The sequence below is a fragment of the Myxocyprinus asiaticus genome, chromosome 34 (assembly GCF_019703515.2).
Source record: "Myxocyprinus asiaticus isolate MX2 ecotype Aquarium Trade chromosome 34, UBuf_Myxa_2, whole genome shotgun sequence".
NCBI classification, from domain to species: Eukaryota; Metazoa; Chordata; class Actinopteri; order Cypriniformes; family Catostomidae; genus Myxocyprinus; species Myxocyprinus asiaticus.
In genome coordinates this window covers 39,668,007-39,688,170 of record NC_059377.1, presented here as the reverse complement: position 1 = coordinate 39,688,170, position 20,164 = coordinate 39,668,007, and the positions used below count along the sequence as shown (strand labels likewise).

General features: G+C 36.5%; 1 protein-coding gene across 2 annotated transcripts in view; it reads right to left on the bottom strand.

The window, feature by feature from the left end:
* Positions 1-276: 276 nt before the first annotated feature.
* fhl3b (four and a half LIM domains 3b) overlaps positions 277-20,164 on the bottom strand; it is a 35,940-nt gene continuing 16,052 nt past the window's right edge. For both annotated transcript variants that reach the window (XM_051670710.1, XM_051670711.1), the window contains exons 2-6: positions 15,182-15,379; positions 10,080-10,254; positions 5,799-5,968; positions 5,517-5,703; positions 277-1,272 (exon numbers count right to left, since the gene is read on the bottom strand). In XM_051670710.1, coding sequence (XP_051526670.1) covers positions 1,124-1,272; positions 5,517-5,703; positions 5,799-5,968; positions 10,080-10,254; positions 15,182-15,337 — 837 coding nt within the window. In that variant the 5' untranslated portion in view covers positions 15,338-15,379 and the 3' untranslated portion in view covers positions 277-1,123. The remainder of the gene's footprint in view (positions 1,273-5,516; positions 5,704-5,798; positions 5,969-10,079; positions 10,255-15,181; positions 15,380-20,164) is intronic.

The window sequence follows — 20,164 nt, the reverse complement described above, 5'->3', positions numbered from 1 at the left end:
AAGAGTATCTTTTAGTGTTGCATGTCCTTATTTAGGTAAAAATCTGTCCGAAATATTGCATCTTGTAAAAGGGGCAAACAGCGAGGTAAAAATAAATGTTTTACACAAGATTTTCCATCTTATCTATTTAACAGATATTAACAGATATGTTAGGGTGGAGTCTTGCACACACACACAAAAACCCACCCAAAGTTTCCATAGCTTGACCATGTCAAATTTAAAGATATTTGAGAATATCCAAATTAATTCAGTTTTCAATATATTTAACAGCTTGATTCAAATGGGACATACAAGCTCCAAATTGAATTTACGCATTTTAAATATCTTTTTATTCTAAGCAAATATGCTGGGCAATGTTGTTGTTGGGCAGCTATTTAGTACATAACATTTATACAAAGTATGACATCATTTGGCTTCAACTTGAATAAATGTTGTTTTCAAAGACTCAATAAAGAGGTCATTGTATATATTTGTTACAATGCAATGCAAATGCGACGCAAAAATGTCATTAAACATCTGAAATATTCATATAAACATTTGTTTGAATTGTTAATACTTTTTTATATATTAAAATGTGAGAGATAATAAATGCATGCATTTGTGCATTTAAATGGTGCACTTGGTCAAGTGTACGGTGTGAAATACAGACAATAATATTTTCCTCCACGCTTTAACAGCATTTTCTGCTCTCAGTGAACGCATGAGTTCACAGATTAACAGTCATTTGGGTCAGTGTGTCTATTGTTCAGATGTACATTTCAATGAGGAATTTTGCTGTCTAAAGCCAATATAAAGGCTTGAAGACTATGCAAACATGGGGTGCATGGAAATTACTCAAATCTAAAAGCAAAACTATGCAAAAGAGGACTTCAATTATAAAAACAACAGCATTTCATGAAATTGAGCCATTGGCACATGCAAGGTAAAAAAAACAAAATGTATGCTCTTGAAGTCGCCATGATACATGTCATTTTTTAAAGAGACTTTTAACATATAGATTTGGAAAAATGTAATATTGAAACAATTTCATATATAAACTATGTGAAAAATTCCATAAATGTATTTATATTACACAGAGTATCTGTTCACAAACGGCTATAGTACATTTATAGGAAAGATTGGATTATTTGGCATTGCAGCTTTTGCAGAAAATCTTTTTTCCGTCAGGGAAGAATCCAGCCCCGACCAGAGACACTGAACACTCTGAGCACTTAAAACACGGCTGATGCCACTGACGATCCTCAAACGAGATGTACTTCCCTTCTCCAAAACCTGAGAGAGAGAGACAGAGAGCAAGGTTTGATCTGAGCAGCACATTATATAATCTCTGCTGACCCTCATTACACTAAAACAACATTATAAGGATGTAAAACAAAAGCATATTCATTTAAACTGTTTAGCTGAGATTTAAAGGCTTAATTTACCCTTTTTTTTCCTTTTTTTTTTGTTCCATGGAACACAACAGAAGTTATTTAGCTGAATGTTACAGCTGTTCTTTTCTGTAAAATGAAAGTGAATAGGGACTAAGAGTGTCGAGCTTCAACAATGACACAAAAAAGCATCATAAAAGTGTCATTAAAGTTTATTCGACTCACACTCTACACTCTAAATGTTCCGAAGTCATACAATAGCTATATGTGGAATAGACTGAAATTTTTAGCTATTTGCTAAAAATCTTCCCATTAGCTGTACCTCTCAAATCTCATTAGACAAATACGCAATTATTTTTCATGCAGACAACCCGGGTTCGATTACGCCTTTTGTCCTAGTTTTACCATCCTGTTTCCTATAAACTTAAAAATACAATTATAAATAAAAATGAATATAAAGGTTGATTTCCTCAGTGATTTGATCCCGTTGAAGGTCAGATGTTGAGAGAAAGGTTTGATCTGGGTAAAATTAACCACGGTTTTACTATAGTTATATTGTAGTAACCATGATTTTGGTGGAAGCCATAGTTTTAATGCAATTAACCATGGTTTCCACCAAAAACTGAAGATTAGGGTTAGGGTGTCTGTTGGACTCTAAATAAACGTGCTGCAGTGATGCCCCTTCCCCTGTATGTTAGTATTTAATTATGGGTGCAAATAGTATCTGCCACTATTTTTTTACTAGGTACAAAGAATATGCTTTTTGCTTTTAGTCTCAGCCTTTCTGTAATTTTTGGCACTCGACAGCCCCATTTCCTATTCAGGTTCATTGTATGAAAAGAGCAGCGTGAAAGTTTTTTCAAAACATTTCCTTTTGTGTTCCACTGAGGAAAGAAAGTCATACAGGTTTGGCACAACATAAGGTTGAGTAAATAATGACAGAATTTTAAACTGCCCATTGCAGAACTTGCCTTGAGGTTAGTATTAATGTAAGAAATTAAAACATATAAAGTGTCAATTGTTTTGTCCAGATCTATTAAGTTATTCAAAGAAACATTAAAAATGCAAATCACACAAAACCATTCTTTGAGAATACCTCTACCTCTATGATGAACATGTATTGAATTTCTGAGTTCAGTGTAATCTTGATATTTTCTTTTTCTTTTTTTTTTTTAATACATTTTGTTCAGGTCAAATGAAGAAACCCTAAGAAAATGATGATATTCTTGACATTCTCCTTGTCCAGGCTCTTGTGCATCTACAGTCAAATCTCTTTAACTGATCCAGAATGCAGCGGCACAATTGGTTTTTAAACGAGCCCAAGAGAGTGCTCGTCATGCCTCTTTTCCTCAAACGGCACTGGTTGCAGATGGTTGCTCGCATCAAATTCAAGGTTATGATGCTTGCTTACAGAACAACCACTGCCTCCACACCCCCCTATCTTCACTCACTACTTCAAGTCTATGTGCCCTCCGATCAGCGGGTGACCGGTGCCTCATGGAATCATCTCACAGAGGCACAAAATCACTTTCCCGGACCTTCACTTCATCCGTTCCTCGTTGGTGGAATGACCTTCCAAACCCCAGCCGAGCAGCGGATTCTCTAGCCACCTTCAAGAAACATCTAAAGACGCATCTGTTTCGCAAGCACTCGACCCAATCCTTCTAAATAAATAAATGTAAAAATAAATAAATAAATAAATAAATATATGTACCATAATAAGTAAGATTCCTGAGCATTTCAAACTTGAAGTACCACCTGTTTTCTCCAGGGGGCAGTAGGCGAAACTTTAGCTGTATAGGTGACGCACAGCTTATACAGAACAAACCAACCCTTCAGCAGACAGCACAACACGAGGACGTGTTCTTAGCTTAATGGAGCGCAAATCCGAATTAAGGGATTTCAAGACGTGTTTTTCTAAGTATTAAACTACGTTTAACTTGACACAGTGACCTAAAAATGTTATGTTTATGACGCAACACAACCAAAGTGAGATGCTCCAAAAGCGTCCGTCTGACAGAGGTGTACATTGACGCGTCTTTTGACAAGCCCTCGTAATAAATCTCGGACAGATTCACAAATTCAACTGCAAAATTGATTGCTGTGAACTGTAGGCCAATCAGGGGCAGACTGAGAAGAGAAATCGGCCCTGGATTTTAAATAAAAACCGGCCCAAATGTTGATGAGCTTGGGTTTTGTTTGGCCCCGTTTGGCCCCTGTTTGGCGGCTGACCCACCAGGATAAGTCCCGGTTTTCCCTATGGCAAGTCCGCCCCTGAGGCCAATGATAGGCTTATGTTTAATGATATGCAAATAAACAATACATTGGATTCTAAAGCCACTTTTTGTATTGTCCTATCAATGCTTAACTCCTCTGCCAAATTAATGTCATGCATTTTAATTATCTGAATATTTTTTTTTTTATTATATACTGTATGTATAAAAATTATTGTTTTTTTGAGGGACTTTCCCAGCAAATATTTATATTTGCGATTAATTGTGATTAATTTGATTAAATAATTGTCACACCATGTTGTATGGTGCCTTGGGCGAAACCCGCTTCAACACACCTGGGTCTGTGTGGGTGCCCCCCCTGCAAGATGCCGCCTTGGGCAACTGCACGTCACCCATGCCTAAATCCGCTACTGTCTAAATGTTCTTAAAGTTCTCTCTAAATGTAAAGCGACTGAACGGCCATTCCCAAACATACGACCACTTTTTGCATAACCGTGACAGAAAAGCTACTCGGAAATGTGCTAATATTTACATTAGCTAGCCATCTGTACCTCTTGACAATGTTAAATGTCAGTTAACTTAAAGCCTTTCTTCAAGATTTTAAGTGATAAAATGATAAGTTTAGCCTAACAATCTCTCTTTATCCACTAGGGCATTGTTTTCTTCATTTTAAAGCACTGTTTTTCATTTTCCATCTTTCTTTACTGTTCTGCACCCCAGGCTAGAATGCATTCCCACTCTGACCATTTTTGTCATGTGACAGTCAGAGCAACATCGGTAGACAGAGGGTGAGCGGTAGCTATGAAGGTACCTCTTGATAAAATGAAATAAAAACATAAAAATTCATCTTTGAACCCATTTAAAATGCGAAGAAAAGTTTAAGTTAAATTAAATGAAATACAAGTACATTCTTTTATTATTGTTTAAAATTGTGTTTTTGGTTATTTTTTGGGGGGGGGGGGGGATTTTTCCCCTTTTTATCCCAATTTGGAATGCCCAATTCCCAATGCGCTTTAAGTCCTGGTGGTCGCATAGTGATTCGCCTCAATCTGGGTGGCGGAGGACGAATCCCAGTTGCCTCTGTGTCTGATACAGTCAGCCCGTGTATCTTATCACGTGGCTTGTTGAGCGCGTTGCCATGGAGACATAGCGCGCATGGAGGCTTCACGCCATCCACCGCGGCATCCGCACTCAATTCACCATGCGCCCCACTGAGAACAAACCACATTATAGTGACCATGAGGAGGTTACCCCATGTGACTCTATCCTCCCTAGCAACCGGGCCAATTTGGTTGCTTAGGAGACCTGGCTGGAGTCACTCAGCACGCCCTGGGATTCGAACTAGCGAACTCCGGGGTGGTAGCCAGCGTATTTTACCACTGAGCTACCCAGGCCCCTATTTGCATTGCACATGTTGCATGCCCCATTTTTGCGCCCCTGTATATATACATATAGTATATTTTGCATTGCTATAGGTAACTGTTTTTCAAACATTTGTGAAACCAACATGGATATAAAGATTAAATTTCTGTGGCCTTGGCACATGTGTTTTAAACTAGATTTTTAAAGCATTTCTCATTTTTATCACCTCGGACAACTTTACTTGTCAATGACTTATATAAATATTCTATTTAGACTTTATTGACCCCCTTCTTGACCAACACATGCAAAAACAAAGCTTTTTCAGTGTAACTCAATGATTCTACACTCTCATTACCACTGCCTTCCAAAAACATGACTCAGAACAGGACAACTGTGTCTCTTGTTTGTGACAAAGTGTCCGTGTTAGCAGCTGTGGAGACTCAGAAGCAGTCTTGTTATAAAGGACACACACTTAGTTTGGCAGTTCGTCTTGCAAATTCGTCACGAATTTGGTGTGAATAGGCCTTTACACACACACACACACACTAACCTGTGATGGGTTTGTTGCAGGCGACACATATTTGGGCATACAGGTTGCTAAAGCATTTGACGCAGTACGGGTCTTCCCCTTGAGTGGTGAAGGCCTGCCCGGCGAGCTGGACTTTGCAACCAGTACACAGGAAGCACTCTTTATGCCAGGGCTCTTCTCTGTACGTAATGCCACCCTGAACCAACGTCTGTAACAGAGAAGATCAGCAAAAATCATTTCATATTTATTTTCTTTCAGGTTTGAAATACGTTATGTTATATGGAGAGTTTATCATATTCCCACCTGTTTGCAGTGAGCACAGCGTGGTGCAAATCGTCCCTCGTAACAGGGCACGCAGTAGTAGTCACCCTTATCTGGGATGAACGCCTGGGCGCCGATGGGCTCCTCACAACCACAACAAACAAAGCATTCCTCGTGCCAGGTGCTTCCCCCGTACTCTAACCGCTTAGAACCTGAGAGGGAAACAGATTGGTGATGTTTACTTTTAAACTATGATACAAATGTAACCTAGTCTCATAGAATCACGTTACAATACTTACATTTGGCTCGTTGTACGTTTTCATGTTCTAGTTTAGTCGCGTCAAACAGCTCTCTGATTTCATGAGGACTTTAAATTCAGAGCCAGTCATGATCTCATAGCTTTGATCTTTTTTAGGTCTTTAAATCATAGCACTACTCTAACGTCAAATCCCGCCTCTATTGCTTAATCTGTCTATGTGCTTGTACTTATCAGCTGTTTGGCAATGGATTTATCTAAAGAAGAAACCTCACCTGTTCATGCATTGCAGGTTTTTCCTCAAGCATTGCTTTATATGATTGTGGGTGGCCCAGCATATGTGGTAAGTAACAAGTAGCTACACAGCTAAGTCATGGAGAGGCCTTTGTCACCTAGAGAATCTACACATGCAACAGCACACAACATGTCTGCCTACAAAAATATGCATATTCTCATGAACTTGAACTGCCCTGGATCTCCAAAAATTCTTGTGTAGGAGTTTTATTTATAAGGCATGCAACCACTGTAGGCTAAGAATGCAGCAATCACTGAGTACAAATTCATGTCCACATCAAATACTGTATGTCTTAATATATTGGATAACTTTTAAACTCAAAGTTTTGCACAGATTTAAATAGTATTATTATTATTATTTTTTCTCCACAATACCACAATTAAGTTAATATATGGGTTAAATTTAAATCATTTCACAATGTCCTTGTTGCTGATAATTTATGAAAAAATTCCATTTATACTTTTTTTTTTAATTTTTTTTTTTTTTTTTTTTTTTATTTCTTTAACCATTTAAGGTCTGAGGGTGTTTTTAAATATTTCTTATTTCAGTAGCATACCCAGAATGAACAACAACAACAAGGAGGGTCCTAGTGTTTGGTCTAATTTTAAAGAAAACTTTAGATTCTTTTTTTTTTTTTTATCAAATCACAAAAACACTTAAGCCAAAACTGAACTGTTTTTTCTGATTTGACATTATATATCTCTGGGTGTAAATTAGGTAGCTCTGAAAAGCTGCTTTTGTTTTGTTCCCAATCATGTCACCTGTAACCGAGTGAAATCATTTGTTGACATGACAAAGCAATCAAAAGTTATAGCATTACAAATGTATTTATCCTAGTGTCCAAAAACATCTCCAAGAGTCCAAAAGCCACTCCAAACAATTAAAACATAATAATTGTACATTAGAACTAATTACACAACAATGACTAATGGTATGCTCTCCTCCAAAGCATGCAGGCATGAGTAATGAGATCTCATTCAGTTCCATTCTGTGTCATTTGAGCCATCATTGAGTGTCATGTACTTGGTGCCATTTCCAGGTGGCCATATGTAATTAGAGTGAACGATCATCTCTGCCCATATTTGGATGACTTCCACCTCTGTTTGCAGTGATCTGAATCTGAATACGATTGGATTCATTACACTAGACAACGTACTACATAATTTCTGATGAAGTCATCTGATCCAGGACAGCTAGCATGTTTTTAACCAGATAGCACATTATGTGCTGTGTACACATTGTGCTTTGTGTGGATTATCTAATGATCCATGCACCTGATTACATTGTGTGTGGGCTTGTTTTAAAGATAACTGCCTCCTCTATATAATGATATGTAATATTTTATGTTCCGTTTGTTTTTTGTGAAGTTATAAGTGAAAACGCTGCATATAAGCAACACCTGTTTACATGTAACATGTTTGTCAAAGACAAATACTTAGCTATTACTCGCTATATTTTTGTCTGTGAGTTGGATGGGTTGAATTATACTCTTTGAGAGCTTTCAAACGACATATGATACATGGCTATTTGATCAGTTTGATGTTTTTACCAATTACAATAAAATGCGCAGTGCAAAATTATGAATAAATGATCAAAACGGAACACTTCTTAGTTGTCTGCAAATTTCAAAGCTTTTCAATTGCACTGTAAATTACAGCTTCTATGCTTTAAAACGATACCTATTGTTTGTTGGTAAAGACTGTAGTTATTAATATTTTGATAATAAATGTTTTCTTGGTTGAGCTTAAAGGGTTAAATAAGGGATATCCCTTTAAAGACTACAAACTCTAGAACTATAATGATATTATAAAGAAGGAAGTGTCATTTTGGTGGGAAAACAGCAACAAAAACATCAGTATAAAATTATAATAATAAGAAAAAAATATATATAAATAAAAACAACTATGAAATTAAAATAATAATAAAAATGAAATATGTTTTTTTAAATAATTACAAAATAAAATTACAAAATAAAATAAAAAGAATATAAAATATAAATAATTAATTATTATAGCTAATGTAATTAAAATTAATTTAAAATAGATTAAAAAAAAATCAGCATTAATAAGTAATTGCAATGATTTGATAAATTCTTTTTTGTAGTATTACAACCCCAATTCCGAAAAAGTTGGGACAATATGAAAAATGCTAATAAAACAAAAAGTAGTGATTTGTAAATGCTTAATAAGTGTTATTAGAAGAAATGGTGATGTTTCACAGTGGTAGACACTCGACTGTACCAACATTTTTGGAGCGTGTTGCAATCATCTGATCTGAAATTATTGTACATTTTCAAAAAACTATGGTAAAACATCATATAATGTGTAGCTGTAGTGTTTTCAATATAGCAAAGGGTGAATATAATTTACAAATAACACCTTTTTGTTTTTATTAGCATTTTTCATACTGTCCCAACTTTTTTGGAATTGGGGTTGTAGTTCATTTGTCTCACTCTAAAACATTATAATAGTTTCTCATAACTTCAATATATAATACATTTCAAAATAATACCAAATTTTCAAAAGATGGTGAAGCAACTTCAAGCTGACACCCTCATAAGTTAACTCTCAATCCCTCACTGAGCAAAAACTAGCTTTTTATTTCCATCCTGTTAGGTTCCATTCTGTTAATTATCTTGCCGTTATGTAAATAAAATAAAATTATAATTAATGAAGTTTAAGTGCCTCAGCTTGACCAGAGTATATGTCTGAAAGTCTTTATTTAAATACTATTCTTCCGTAAATTACAACACACACATAAAAAAGTTCCTTCAAAAAGTACTGCATAACAGGAATGACTCAGCTAGTATTTTGCACAAAAAAACAAAAAACAAATGTATCTAACGCCTGGAGTCTGGAATGCGTAAGTTACAGATTTAACGTACAGGTTTGGTGGGAAAATGGCACACCTGATCATTGTATTATGACTCTTCCCTTTATCTAATAGGTGTGAAACGAGCCCACAGGGGGACTAAGGATGCCAATATGTTTTCAATAAATGCGGGAGGAGAGAGCTGCCACTCTCAGTTTGTAATTTAATCCTTTTGGACATTTTTCCATCTCTCATTTCACTCTGAAAAAATCCAGAGTGAGAGAAAGTCAGGCGACGGAATGTAATTATGGGCATTAATATGCCCGTGTGCTGGCGTCAGGCCCTGAGGCGTGTGTGTGAGTGTTGCTGGAGGGTTTTGTCTCTCAGTAGAGCGTGTCTGTAATCACACGTTACATCTTTACTGCCACACCCTTTCGCCCAATCAAAACTCATTAACTCAGTTTCAGTCTCAGCGAGCTGAGTGAGAAATACTGTTTAAACCTAATTTCCTGTCAGATTACAGGGTGGCAGAGATGTGAGATGTGAACTTTCAGGAATGAAGTTTTCATTTGTGATAATTGTTGTGCTTCCTTGTTTGAGTGTGTAAGGTTAAAGGATCAGGGAATTTAAGTTGCGATGAGATTCTTAAAGATTTGTACATCTTTAAAGCTGCACATATGTAAAAGCGGTTACAGTTTAGATGCTGCAAACATGTTTATATTGTAAGTTTAGTGGCTGTCCAAATGTAAAAATGTAAACATTACGTAAAAATATCTACGAATACTTGAAATCTAAACTGGAGTTTTGCTGCTTTTATGCAAAGTTAATTGATAAATAAAAAATATTCAAGGCATTATTCTATAAAACATCCTCACTATACAAAATTTTTCAGAACTTCCTAAAACTTATGCACAGTACTGTATATACATTTTAAGTGTATGGATATGTGTGAGAACTGTACCTGGCATCAAAGTCTTGTCACAGGCCACACATTTAGAAGAGAACTCGTTGCAGTAACAGTCATTACACACCAGAGCGCCTTCCTGATTGGTGAATGGCTCGTCGGCCAGTGAACGTCCACAGCGCGAGCAGCGGAAACAGTTTTCATGGTAGTGTCTGTCCTCATAATACAGCTCCTGAACACAGACAACACAGGAGTGAAGTTATATAGAATGAAGAGAACTAGAAGTGTCAGCTGAATGGATATCTATCTATCCATCCATCCATCCATCCATCCATCCATCAATTTATAGTTCTATTTATCCATCCATCCATCCCTCCATCTATAGTTCTACCCATCCATCCATCCATCCATCCATCCATCCATCCATCCATCCATCAATTTATAGTTCTATTTATCCATCCATCCATCCCTTCATCTATAGTTCTACCCATCCATCCATCCATCCATCCATCCATCTATCCATCTATAGTTCTATAAATCCATCCATCCATCTGTGGTTCTATCCATCATCCATCCATCCATCTGTAATTCTATCTGTCCATCCATCATCCATCTATATTTCCATCCATCCATCCATCCATCCATCCATCCATCCATCTATAGTACTATCTATCTATCCATCATCCATCCATCCATCTGTAGATCCATCCATCCATCTATAGTTCTTTCCATCCATCCATCCATCCATCCATCCATCCATCCATCCAATCAAAGTTCTATCTGTCATCCATCCACATATATTTCCATCCATCCATCATCCATCTGTAGTTCCATCCATCCATCTATATTTATATCCATCCATCCATCCATCCATCCATCCATCCAAAGTTATATCTGTCCATCCATCCATCTGTCTATAGTTCCATCCATCCATCCATCCATCTATAGTTCTATCCATCCATCCATCCATCCTTTCTTCTATCTATCTATCTATCTATCTATCTATCTATCTATCTATGTATAGTTCTTTCTATAGTCCGTCTGTCTGTCTGTCTATCTATCTATCTATCTATCTATCCATAGTTCTTTCCATAGTCCATCTATCTATCTATCTATCTATCTATCTATCTATCTATCCAGTTCTTTCCATAGTCCATCTATCTATCTATCTATCTATCTATCTATCTATCTATCTATCTATCTATCTATCTATCTATCTATCCATAGTTCTTTCCATAGTCCATCTATCTATCTATCTATCTATCTATCTATCTATCTATCTATCTATCTATCTATCTATCTATCTATCCAGTTCTTTCCATAGTCCATCTGTCTGTCTATCTATCTGTCTGTCTGTCTGTCTATCTATCTATCTATCTATCTATCTATCTATCTATCTTATGTGATCTGGTTGTGGAATATTACAGCTGAAAAAAAAGGTTGAAGCAAACAGAACTTGCTGTTCCTTTTCAAGTTACAGTGTGAGACCTCCAAGCAACAGAGAAAATATGTTTTACTATGTTCCTTCGTTCCAAGCTCTCAGAGAGATGAGAAAACTATAAATTCTGAACACGGAACAGCTTCTGTTGAACCTCCCAGTATTTGAGTAAGACACTCGCTCTTCCAATGATGATTCTCTCCACAGAATGCTGCCAGAATTCTTTAAATGTATAGCAAAACTGGCAAGCAAATATTAAACACACCTGTTCCTTTCAGGAAGTTATTTTTTTTTTAGATTCTGTTGCCTTGTACTTGTTCGCCAGGTTTAAGCCTAAGACCTGTAAAGCAGCACTGATTTCTGAAATGAACCAGACTGAATCAGACTGAACTGCACAGAATGAAATTAAAAGAAAATCAAAACTGATTTAAAATTAAATGAATTGGATCAATTAAAAAAAGTAAAACTGAATCGAGTTCAAATCAAATTGAACTGAATTGCATAAGTTTGGAATTAATCAAATCCAAATGACATCAAAATCAAATTGAAGCGGGGGCCTGGGTAGCTCAGCGAGTATTGACGCTGACTACCACCCCTGGAGTCGCAAGTTCAAATCCAGGGTGTGCTGGGTAACTCCAGCCAGGTCTCCTAAGCAACCAAAATGCCCCGGTTGCTAGGGAGGGTAGAGTCACATGGGGTAACCTCCTCGTGATCACGATTAGTGGTTCTCACTCTCAATGGGGCGCGTGGTAAGTTGTGTGTTTTTCGCGGAGAACAGCACGAGCCTCCACGTGCAGAGTCTCCGCGGTGTCATGCACGATGAGCCACGTGATAAGATGCGCGAACTGACTGTCTAAGAAGCGGAGGCAACTGAGACTTGTCCTCCACCACCCAGATTGAGGTGAGTAACCACGCCACCACGAGGACCTACTAAATAGTGGGAATTGGCCATTCCAAATTGGGGAGAAAAGGGGATAAAAAAAGAAATTAAAAAAATGTAATTGAAGCAAACTGAATCAGCACTGTTTTATGTCTATTTGCAGTTGATTGATTTGATTGAATTGGACTGAATCAGATTGAATCAACAATGCTTTTGCACTTCCAATTTTAAAGATCGGCAGTGGAACATGAGATTTTGATGTTTATATTCATCCTCAAACATACATGATATCTGTGAAGCACAACAGCTCTACTCGTGACATCTGTGACTGATTCAGCCCAGTTCAGAGTTAAACTTGTGACATAATAAAAGATGTCCTTTCAGCTAAATCACCTCAAACCATCACGTTTCAGATGACTGATGGGGAAAGTGGGAGAAAAACATGGAACAAGAGAGAGAAAGTAATATTTTATCTCGTGTGGGTTTCTCCCAATGGGTCTATAACTCAGAGGGTGAGGGGCGCTCTGTGGCATTCCTGCAGCCTGCTCTGTTTTGATTGGCTGTCTCTGTGCTGAGAGAGACCATGAGCAGCTGTGTGGATGGAATTCTGTGATGATACACACATACACACACACACACTACATGTATCCTGTATGTGCTATGTGCAGTGTAAACTACATGTATGTCACAATTTATGTCTGTGTTTGTAACAATGATAAACACATCACATGAACACACAAACACATATCTCACACATACTACAACATTGTACAAACAGACAGGAAGCATCTGATATTTAGCAACAGGTGTTTAAAAATACTGTGGAAGAGTGTAGTTTGTCACTCAAATACACAGACGAGCACCCACTTACAAAGAAGTACTGTGGCAGAAACATGGTACATTAATGGTATCAGATGGTAATACCATGGTGCTTTGATATATGGACTGAATAATTAACTTATTCATGTTCTATAGTATTTACATTGTACTTAAAGGGACTTTAAAGAATACTATGTTATTATTATGGTAGGTATAACAAAAAATTTGTCATCATGGTATCATGTTCTAAAAATATTTTAGTGCCATTGTACATCTCATCATGGTATTAAAATAGTACAGTATACTGTATGTCCAAATTACCACAGTATCACAATGGCACCTTGTCCAAAACATGGTACTATCATAGTACATGTAAAAACATGATATTTTAATTTACCATGTCGAAACAAACATGGTATCACCATAGTACATGTCCAAAAAACATGGTATTACTATAGTGCATATCCAAAAAAACATGGTATTATCATGGTACATGCCCAAAAATGTGGTATTACCATGGTATATGTCCAAAATAAAAAACATCATATTACCAAGGTATATGTCCAAAAACATGGTATTAGCATAGTACATATAAAAAAATGTGATATTTCCATTTTACCATATAAAACAATACTATGTTGCATGTCATTAAAACACTGTATTAACCACTGTACGTGTAAAAAACATGGTATTTACATTTTACCATGGTGTCACCATGGTACACATTCAAAAACATGCTATTACTATAAAAACATTCTATTACCATGGTACATGTCCAAAAATGTGGTATTACTATGGTATGTGTCCAAAAACATGCTATTACCATGGTATATGTGTTAAAACATGGTATTACCATAGTACATGTAAAATATTTGGTACTGTATTTCCATTTTACCATGTAAAAATATTCCATGGTTCATGTCAAAAACATGGCATTACCATGGTACATTTTCCAATTACCATGGTACATTTTCCAATTACCATGGTACATTTTCCAATTATCATGGTATCACTATGGTACCATGTCCATTAGATGTCGACCGATAGTGGATTTTGCAGATACCGATAACTAAGGTGGTGGAAAAGGCCAATAACTGATTAAAAGACATAGTTTTTAAAAATCGGTTTATAGAATGCAAAAATATTTTTGTAGTCTTTCCTTAAATTGACGGGCATAGACATAGTAGAGGTAGAGGAGTGAGAGGTAACAAGAGTCCAAAATGAATAAAGTACTAGAGGCAATTTGTTGTGCAACCAAAATCCCAATACTAATTGGGTGCATAATGCAGGCCTTTTAACTATAAACAAGCCAGAAACACATTGGGGACTCTTATTTTGAAATGGTAAAGACCTAACGTTGTTATTAAGCTTTTTATAGCCTATATATACACTTGATGAAGGGTTTTGTAAATATATACGTCATCTGATAAGGTTTAAAGAGGAATAAGGTAAATTATTATTCACAAGTTATGAAGTTGGAGACACAATGTATGTGCTGACGGGGCACGTTTCTGTATACTCGCATTTTTCATTGCATGCCCTTGTTTCAATTTAGATCACTTGATTATCTCATCAAAATAATAAAATATGCTTTGAAGTGAGGATAAAAATATAAATGAATATTGTAAATGATGAAAGATTTAGATACAGCAAATCGCCATGAGGTGTCAGTGATTGGTTTTATTTCACCTCTAGAGGCCGCTTTTATTATGTAGAATCAAGAAGTTCTTACTGTAGAACCCTCCAGCACCAGCCACAGAGGAACACAGAGGCATAATAATTTAAAAAAACTATCAGCATTGATTTTTTCCCGACAACCGATAGTTCCAAAAATTAACTATCGGCACCGATTAATCTGTAAAACCGATATATATCGGTCTTCTTCTAGTGTCCATAAAATATGCTATTACCATGGTATGTGTCAACTAAAATATAGTATTTCAGTTTGAACATGTTGTTTAACCATGGTACATGTAATAGAAAAACATGGTATTACCATGGTACATGCATTCAAACTCTTACCCTTGAGTTGTGTCCGATGAGCTCTTTGCACTCCTGACAGGTGTTGGCATACAAACGGTCGTAACAGGGAACACAATGTGGTACATCGTCTATCTGGATGTATTTCCTGCCGTACAGTGACTCTTTACAGCCCTCACAGTCAAACGGTTCTGACATGGTGCTTCACTCAGATCCGAATCCTACAGAGACTCTCCAGTCCTGAATGTTGAACAAACAAAAATATGATTTAGACAGTATTGCTTGGGGTAATTAACTGAGATGTGCTGAAAAGAGACTTTCCACATCAGAAAGAAGCGCCTAGCAATTTATAAAGTCTGTAATCAGAGATTAATCTGTTTTGATTTGTAATCAGTGGTAAATCTTTCTTCAGCACAGTACGACCAGAGGTTTTTAATTAAATGACTGGAGTAAATTAAATACTCTGTGTGTGTCTTGAAAGAAAGATAGAGAGAGAAAGTGTAAGTGTGCCAAAAGACACACTAGGGATTTTGAAGTCTATTCCATTATCTCTGATTAAAAGGATAAAACAGCCATCAGGATCCAGTGGGAACCGAGCAGTCACATTCTATATCTGTGTTTAATCTGTGATCTGCTTTGTGTGCTGGGAGAGCGTGAGAATACAGGCATTCCCACACTAAACTGTTCCACTTTTTTGCACAAGGACCAATTAGAGACAATCACAATCTCAGACATTTGAAGTCAACATGAAATAGCATTCGCAAGTCATTTTACTTCCACAGTCTGGCATATTTCAGAGAGAAAGAGGATATTCGAGAACAATTTGAGGCGGGATTTGACTTTATCCATCAGGATTGGATTGGATTGTGAAAAGTGAGCAACAGGTGTTTGGAGGGGAGGGTCTGAAATATAAGAAGGATCACTGATGTCAGCTGAAAAAGAAAATACAGTAACACTTTAAAATAAGGTTCCATTTGTTAACATTAAATAATGCAGCCATTAGGAATCATGATTTTTTTTTACTGAATTTATTAATCTTCATTTATGTTATTCATCAAATTGCTATAATTCATTGTTTTTTCATGTTAGTTCATATTGCATTAGCTAACTTTTAATGTACAAAATGTATACAAATATGTATAAATTAACATTAACCAAGATTAATGAATGCTGTAAAAGTATTGATAATCCTTAGTTCGTGTTAACGAATGTACAGTGGCAAGCAAAAGTATGTGAACCCTTTGGCATTAGCTGGTTTTCTGCATTCATTTGTCATAAAGTCACAAGTACAAACACAATGTGCTTAAACTAACAACACACAAACAATTATAATATTTCAGGTGTTTATTGAACACATCTCAATAAACATTCACAGTGAAGTAGAAAAAGTAAGTGAACCCTTGGATTTAATAACTGGTCGATCCTCGATTGGCAGCAATAACCTCAACCAAGCGTTTCCGGTATCTGCAGATAAGAATTGCACAACATTCAGAAGGAATTTTGTTCTGAGTGTTCCAGTGATTCCTTCAAGTCTTTATCTGTCACTCTAGGGTTCTTTTTTAACTCATTGAGCATTCTGCAGTGTGCCCTTTGAGTCATCTTGGCTGGACAGCCACTTCTAGTGAGAGTAGCCATAGTACTAAATCATCTCCATTTATAAACAATTTGTCTAACTGTGGACAGGTGAATATCTAAGCTCTTCGAGATAACTATTTAATCCATTCCAGCTTTATGCAAAGCAACAACTCTTGATCGTAGGTCTTCTGGGATCTCTTTTTTTGGGAGGCATGGTGGTGTGTTATAAGTTTAAACAGATTGTGTTTATTCATTATTGTAAACAAGATATTATGACAAATTTATATATAAATGCAGGTAATTCCAAAGGGTTCACATACTTTTTCTTGCCGCTGTATTTAACTAATGTAAACAAATACAGCCTTATTGTAAGATGTTAATGATAGTCTTTTCAGAGTAGGAGCAAGTTATTTTCAATTTAAGATATTGCAGACAGATTATTTATTCTTTTAGAAAAACGTGAACAGATGAATCAGGCACAATAAGACCCAGAATTTGAATTGAGAATTTAAACTTTTTTAAGGAATTATTATAGGTACATTTTGGGGCTCAATAACCCAAGTTGTAATAATTAGTAGGAGATGGGAAAATCACACACTCAAAAAAATATAGAGCCTATTTTTAAGATTTAGGCATTTCAATTCAATAATTCAGTTCCATCAAATTGAATTGTGTAATAAAAACAAAACAAAAGTGAATAAAACTTATATACGGGGTGGCCTGGGTAGCTCAGTGGTAAAAAGATGCTGACTACCACTCCTGGAGTTCGCTAGTTCGAGTCCCAGGGTGTGCTGAGTGACTCCAGCCAGGTCTCCTAAGCAACCAAATTGGCCCGGTTGCTAGGGAGGGTAGAGTCACATAGGGTAACCTCCTCATGGTCACTATAATGTGGTTCGTTCTCAGTCGGGTGCGTGGTGAGTTGAGCATGGATGCCGCGGTGGATGGCGTGAAGCCTCCACACACGCAATGTCTCCGTGGCAATGCGCTCAACAAGCCACGTGATAAGATGCATGGGTTGATGGTCTCAGATGTGGAGGCAGCTGGGATTTGTCCTCCGCCACCTGGATTGAGGCAAGTCACTACGTGACCACGAGGACTTAAAAGCGCATTGGGCATTCCAAATTGGGTAAAAAAATAAATAAAATTAAAAAAAATATATATATATATAATTTATATATAATTTGTATATATATATATATATATATATATATATATATATATATATATATATATATATATATATATATATATACACGTATATATTTAAAAATATATTTTATTAAAGATTACTTAATTAAAATTCATAGAATTTTTTTGTGAAATTGAAATTCATAAATCTTCATATTATTTTTTGGAGTGTACGAGTTGGCTCGTCCAAAAACTTACAACTTTACTCCCATAGAGAAAAATAAACGAACCAATGAACAACGTTATTATTATTTCTCCAAAGTGTGACCCCTAACCCAAACCTAAACCTAACCATGATTTTAATATGAAAATAACTTTTGTGTACCATGGAAGAAAGAAACATTAGGGTTTGGAATGGGAAGAGAGAAACTTATTACAGCTTATTGACTTATATAACTCATTTGTATTACATGAATATGGAATGAGTATGAAAATTTGTTCATAGATGTTTCCTTTCTTAAAATAGTTAAGTAATTTTTATTTGTATAGCGGTTTTAACAAAACACATTGTTTCAAAGCAGCTTTACAGAACATTATGCTGTAACAGAAAATGCTGAAATGTCTTAAAGTCCTCATTGTGCGGTTTAAATGAATAAAGCAATTGAAATCATGCCTTACAATGTAATTATTTAAATAATTTTTTAATCTTTACGATATAGATGGATGGATGGATCCATCTAAATTTGTTAATCTTTAGGCCCCAAGTGAGCAAGCCAAAGGCGACTGTGGCAAGGAACACAAAACTCCATAAGATGTTAGTTAATTGAGAACAGAAACCTTGGGAGAAACCAGGCTCAGCTGGGGGAGCCAGTTCCCCTCTGGCTAAACAATTTTAGTTATCTATGTGTAATACAGTCTTGTTTTATGTGAGTAGGTGTTGGTGGGAAATGTTTAAAACAAAATAATTTTGTATGAATTGTATGATTAATGATTAAGTTTCTTTGAAGCCCAACCTGGACTGACTGTGGAAGTGCAGGTAGATGAAGTGATCTTTTTATTTGGATGATGAAGGCTTTAGATGGCGTTAATTATTGTCTATGAATTCTGTTTTAAAAGAATACATAGACAATAAAATAACGGCAACTAAAGCCTTCATCATCCAAATAAAAAGAACACTTCATCCATGTGCAATTCCGCAATCAATTCAGGATGGACTTCAAAGACCCTTAAAATAGTGTTGGATAAGAGGCTAGCTAAAATATGAAGCCTGTTTATCAGTTTAGAAATTGTGCTGATTGGTTGGTCTCAGTGGGAATAAAAGTCGCACCTTTTTTAACGAGCCAATTCGTATGATATCTTACGATTTTGCCATCTTGTACGAGTTATTATGAGTTGGGTTTGCGCAACCCCTGACGTAAAAAAATCATTAATACCCCCCCACAAACGGACAAACTACTAGTCCTAGTCTGTCTCAAACTGCTTCCGTTTACCCACTTTTTCCATCTCTGTTTATTTATTTGAAGAACAGGCCCATCTCCCCTCTGGCATTCTTTGTGGGAGTCGTCTGTGGAACAGAATTCTGATTGTAGAACATGCGGTTCTATTGAGATATAAAACTCCCCAAGGGTCACAAACATCAGCATTCCCCCTTAAAACACAGTAATATCACGCTCTCTCTCTCTCTAACTTCACATACTGACCCTTAAAATCTCACCCCCCAGTTGAGTGAATGAGACCATAAACTGTAAATAGTAATGAATCACGCACAAATTCCCTGAAAACCATCTTGTTTTTGCCGAGAAATGCGAGAGAAACACAATTGCAGGATTGAAAGAGGAGAATGACTCCTGACATAAACAATGCTACTCCATCAGGGTTCATTTTTAATGCATTTTAGATTAGATAATTATAGAGTAGAAGAGATGGTTTCCACACAGCAAGCATTCCTCAGCAAGACAAAGTAATGATTAACTAATTCTGACTGCTGACATACTCCTTCAACCATCTTTTATAACTGTACATTCATTTTGAAACTTGGTCTGGCCAACTACTGTCTATGATTCGTCCCAAAACCTAGTAAGCTACCTTGCTGTGTAAGTGTCATCCCTGCTGGAAAATCCAGCATAAGCTGGTAGCTGTGTTTTGGAACATGGTAACTGGTCCAAGCTGGTCCTAAGCTGGTCCAAACTGGTCATGAGCTGGTCCAAGTTGGTCATGAGCTGGTCCAAGCTGGTCGACCGTCTACCAAAAACCAGCTTGACCACCTTGAGCTGGAATAACAAGCTGGTAGCTGGTTAAAGCTGGTCTCCCAGCTTGGACCAG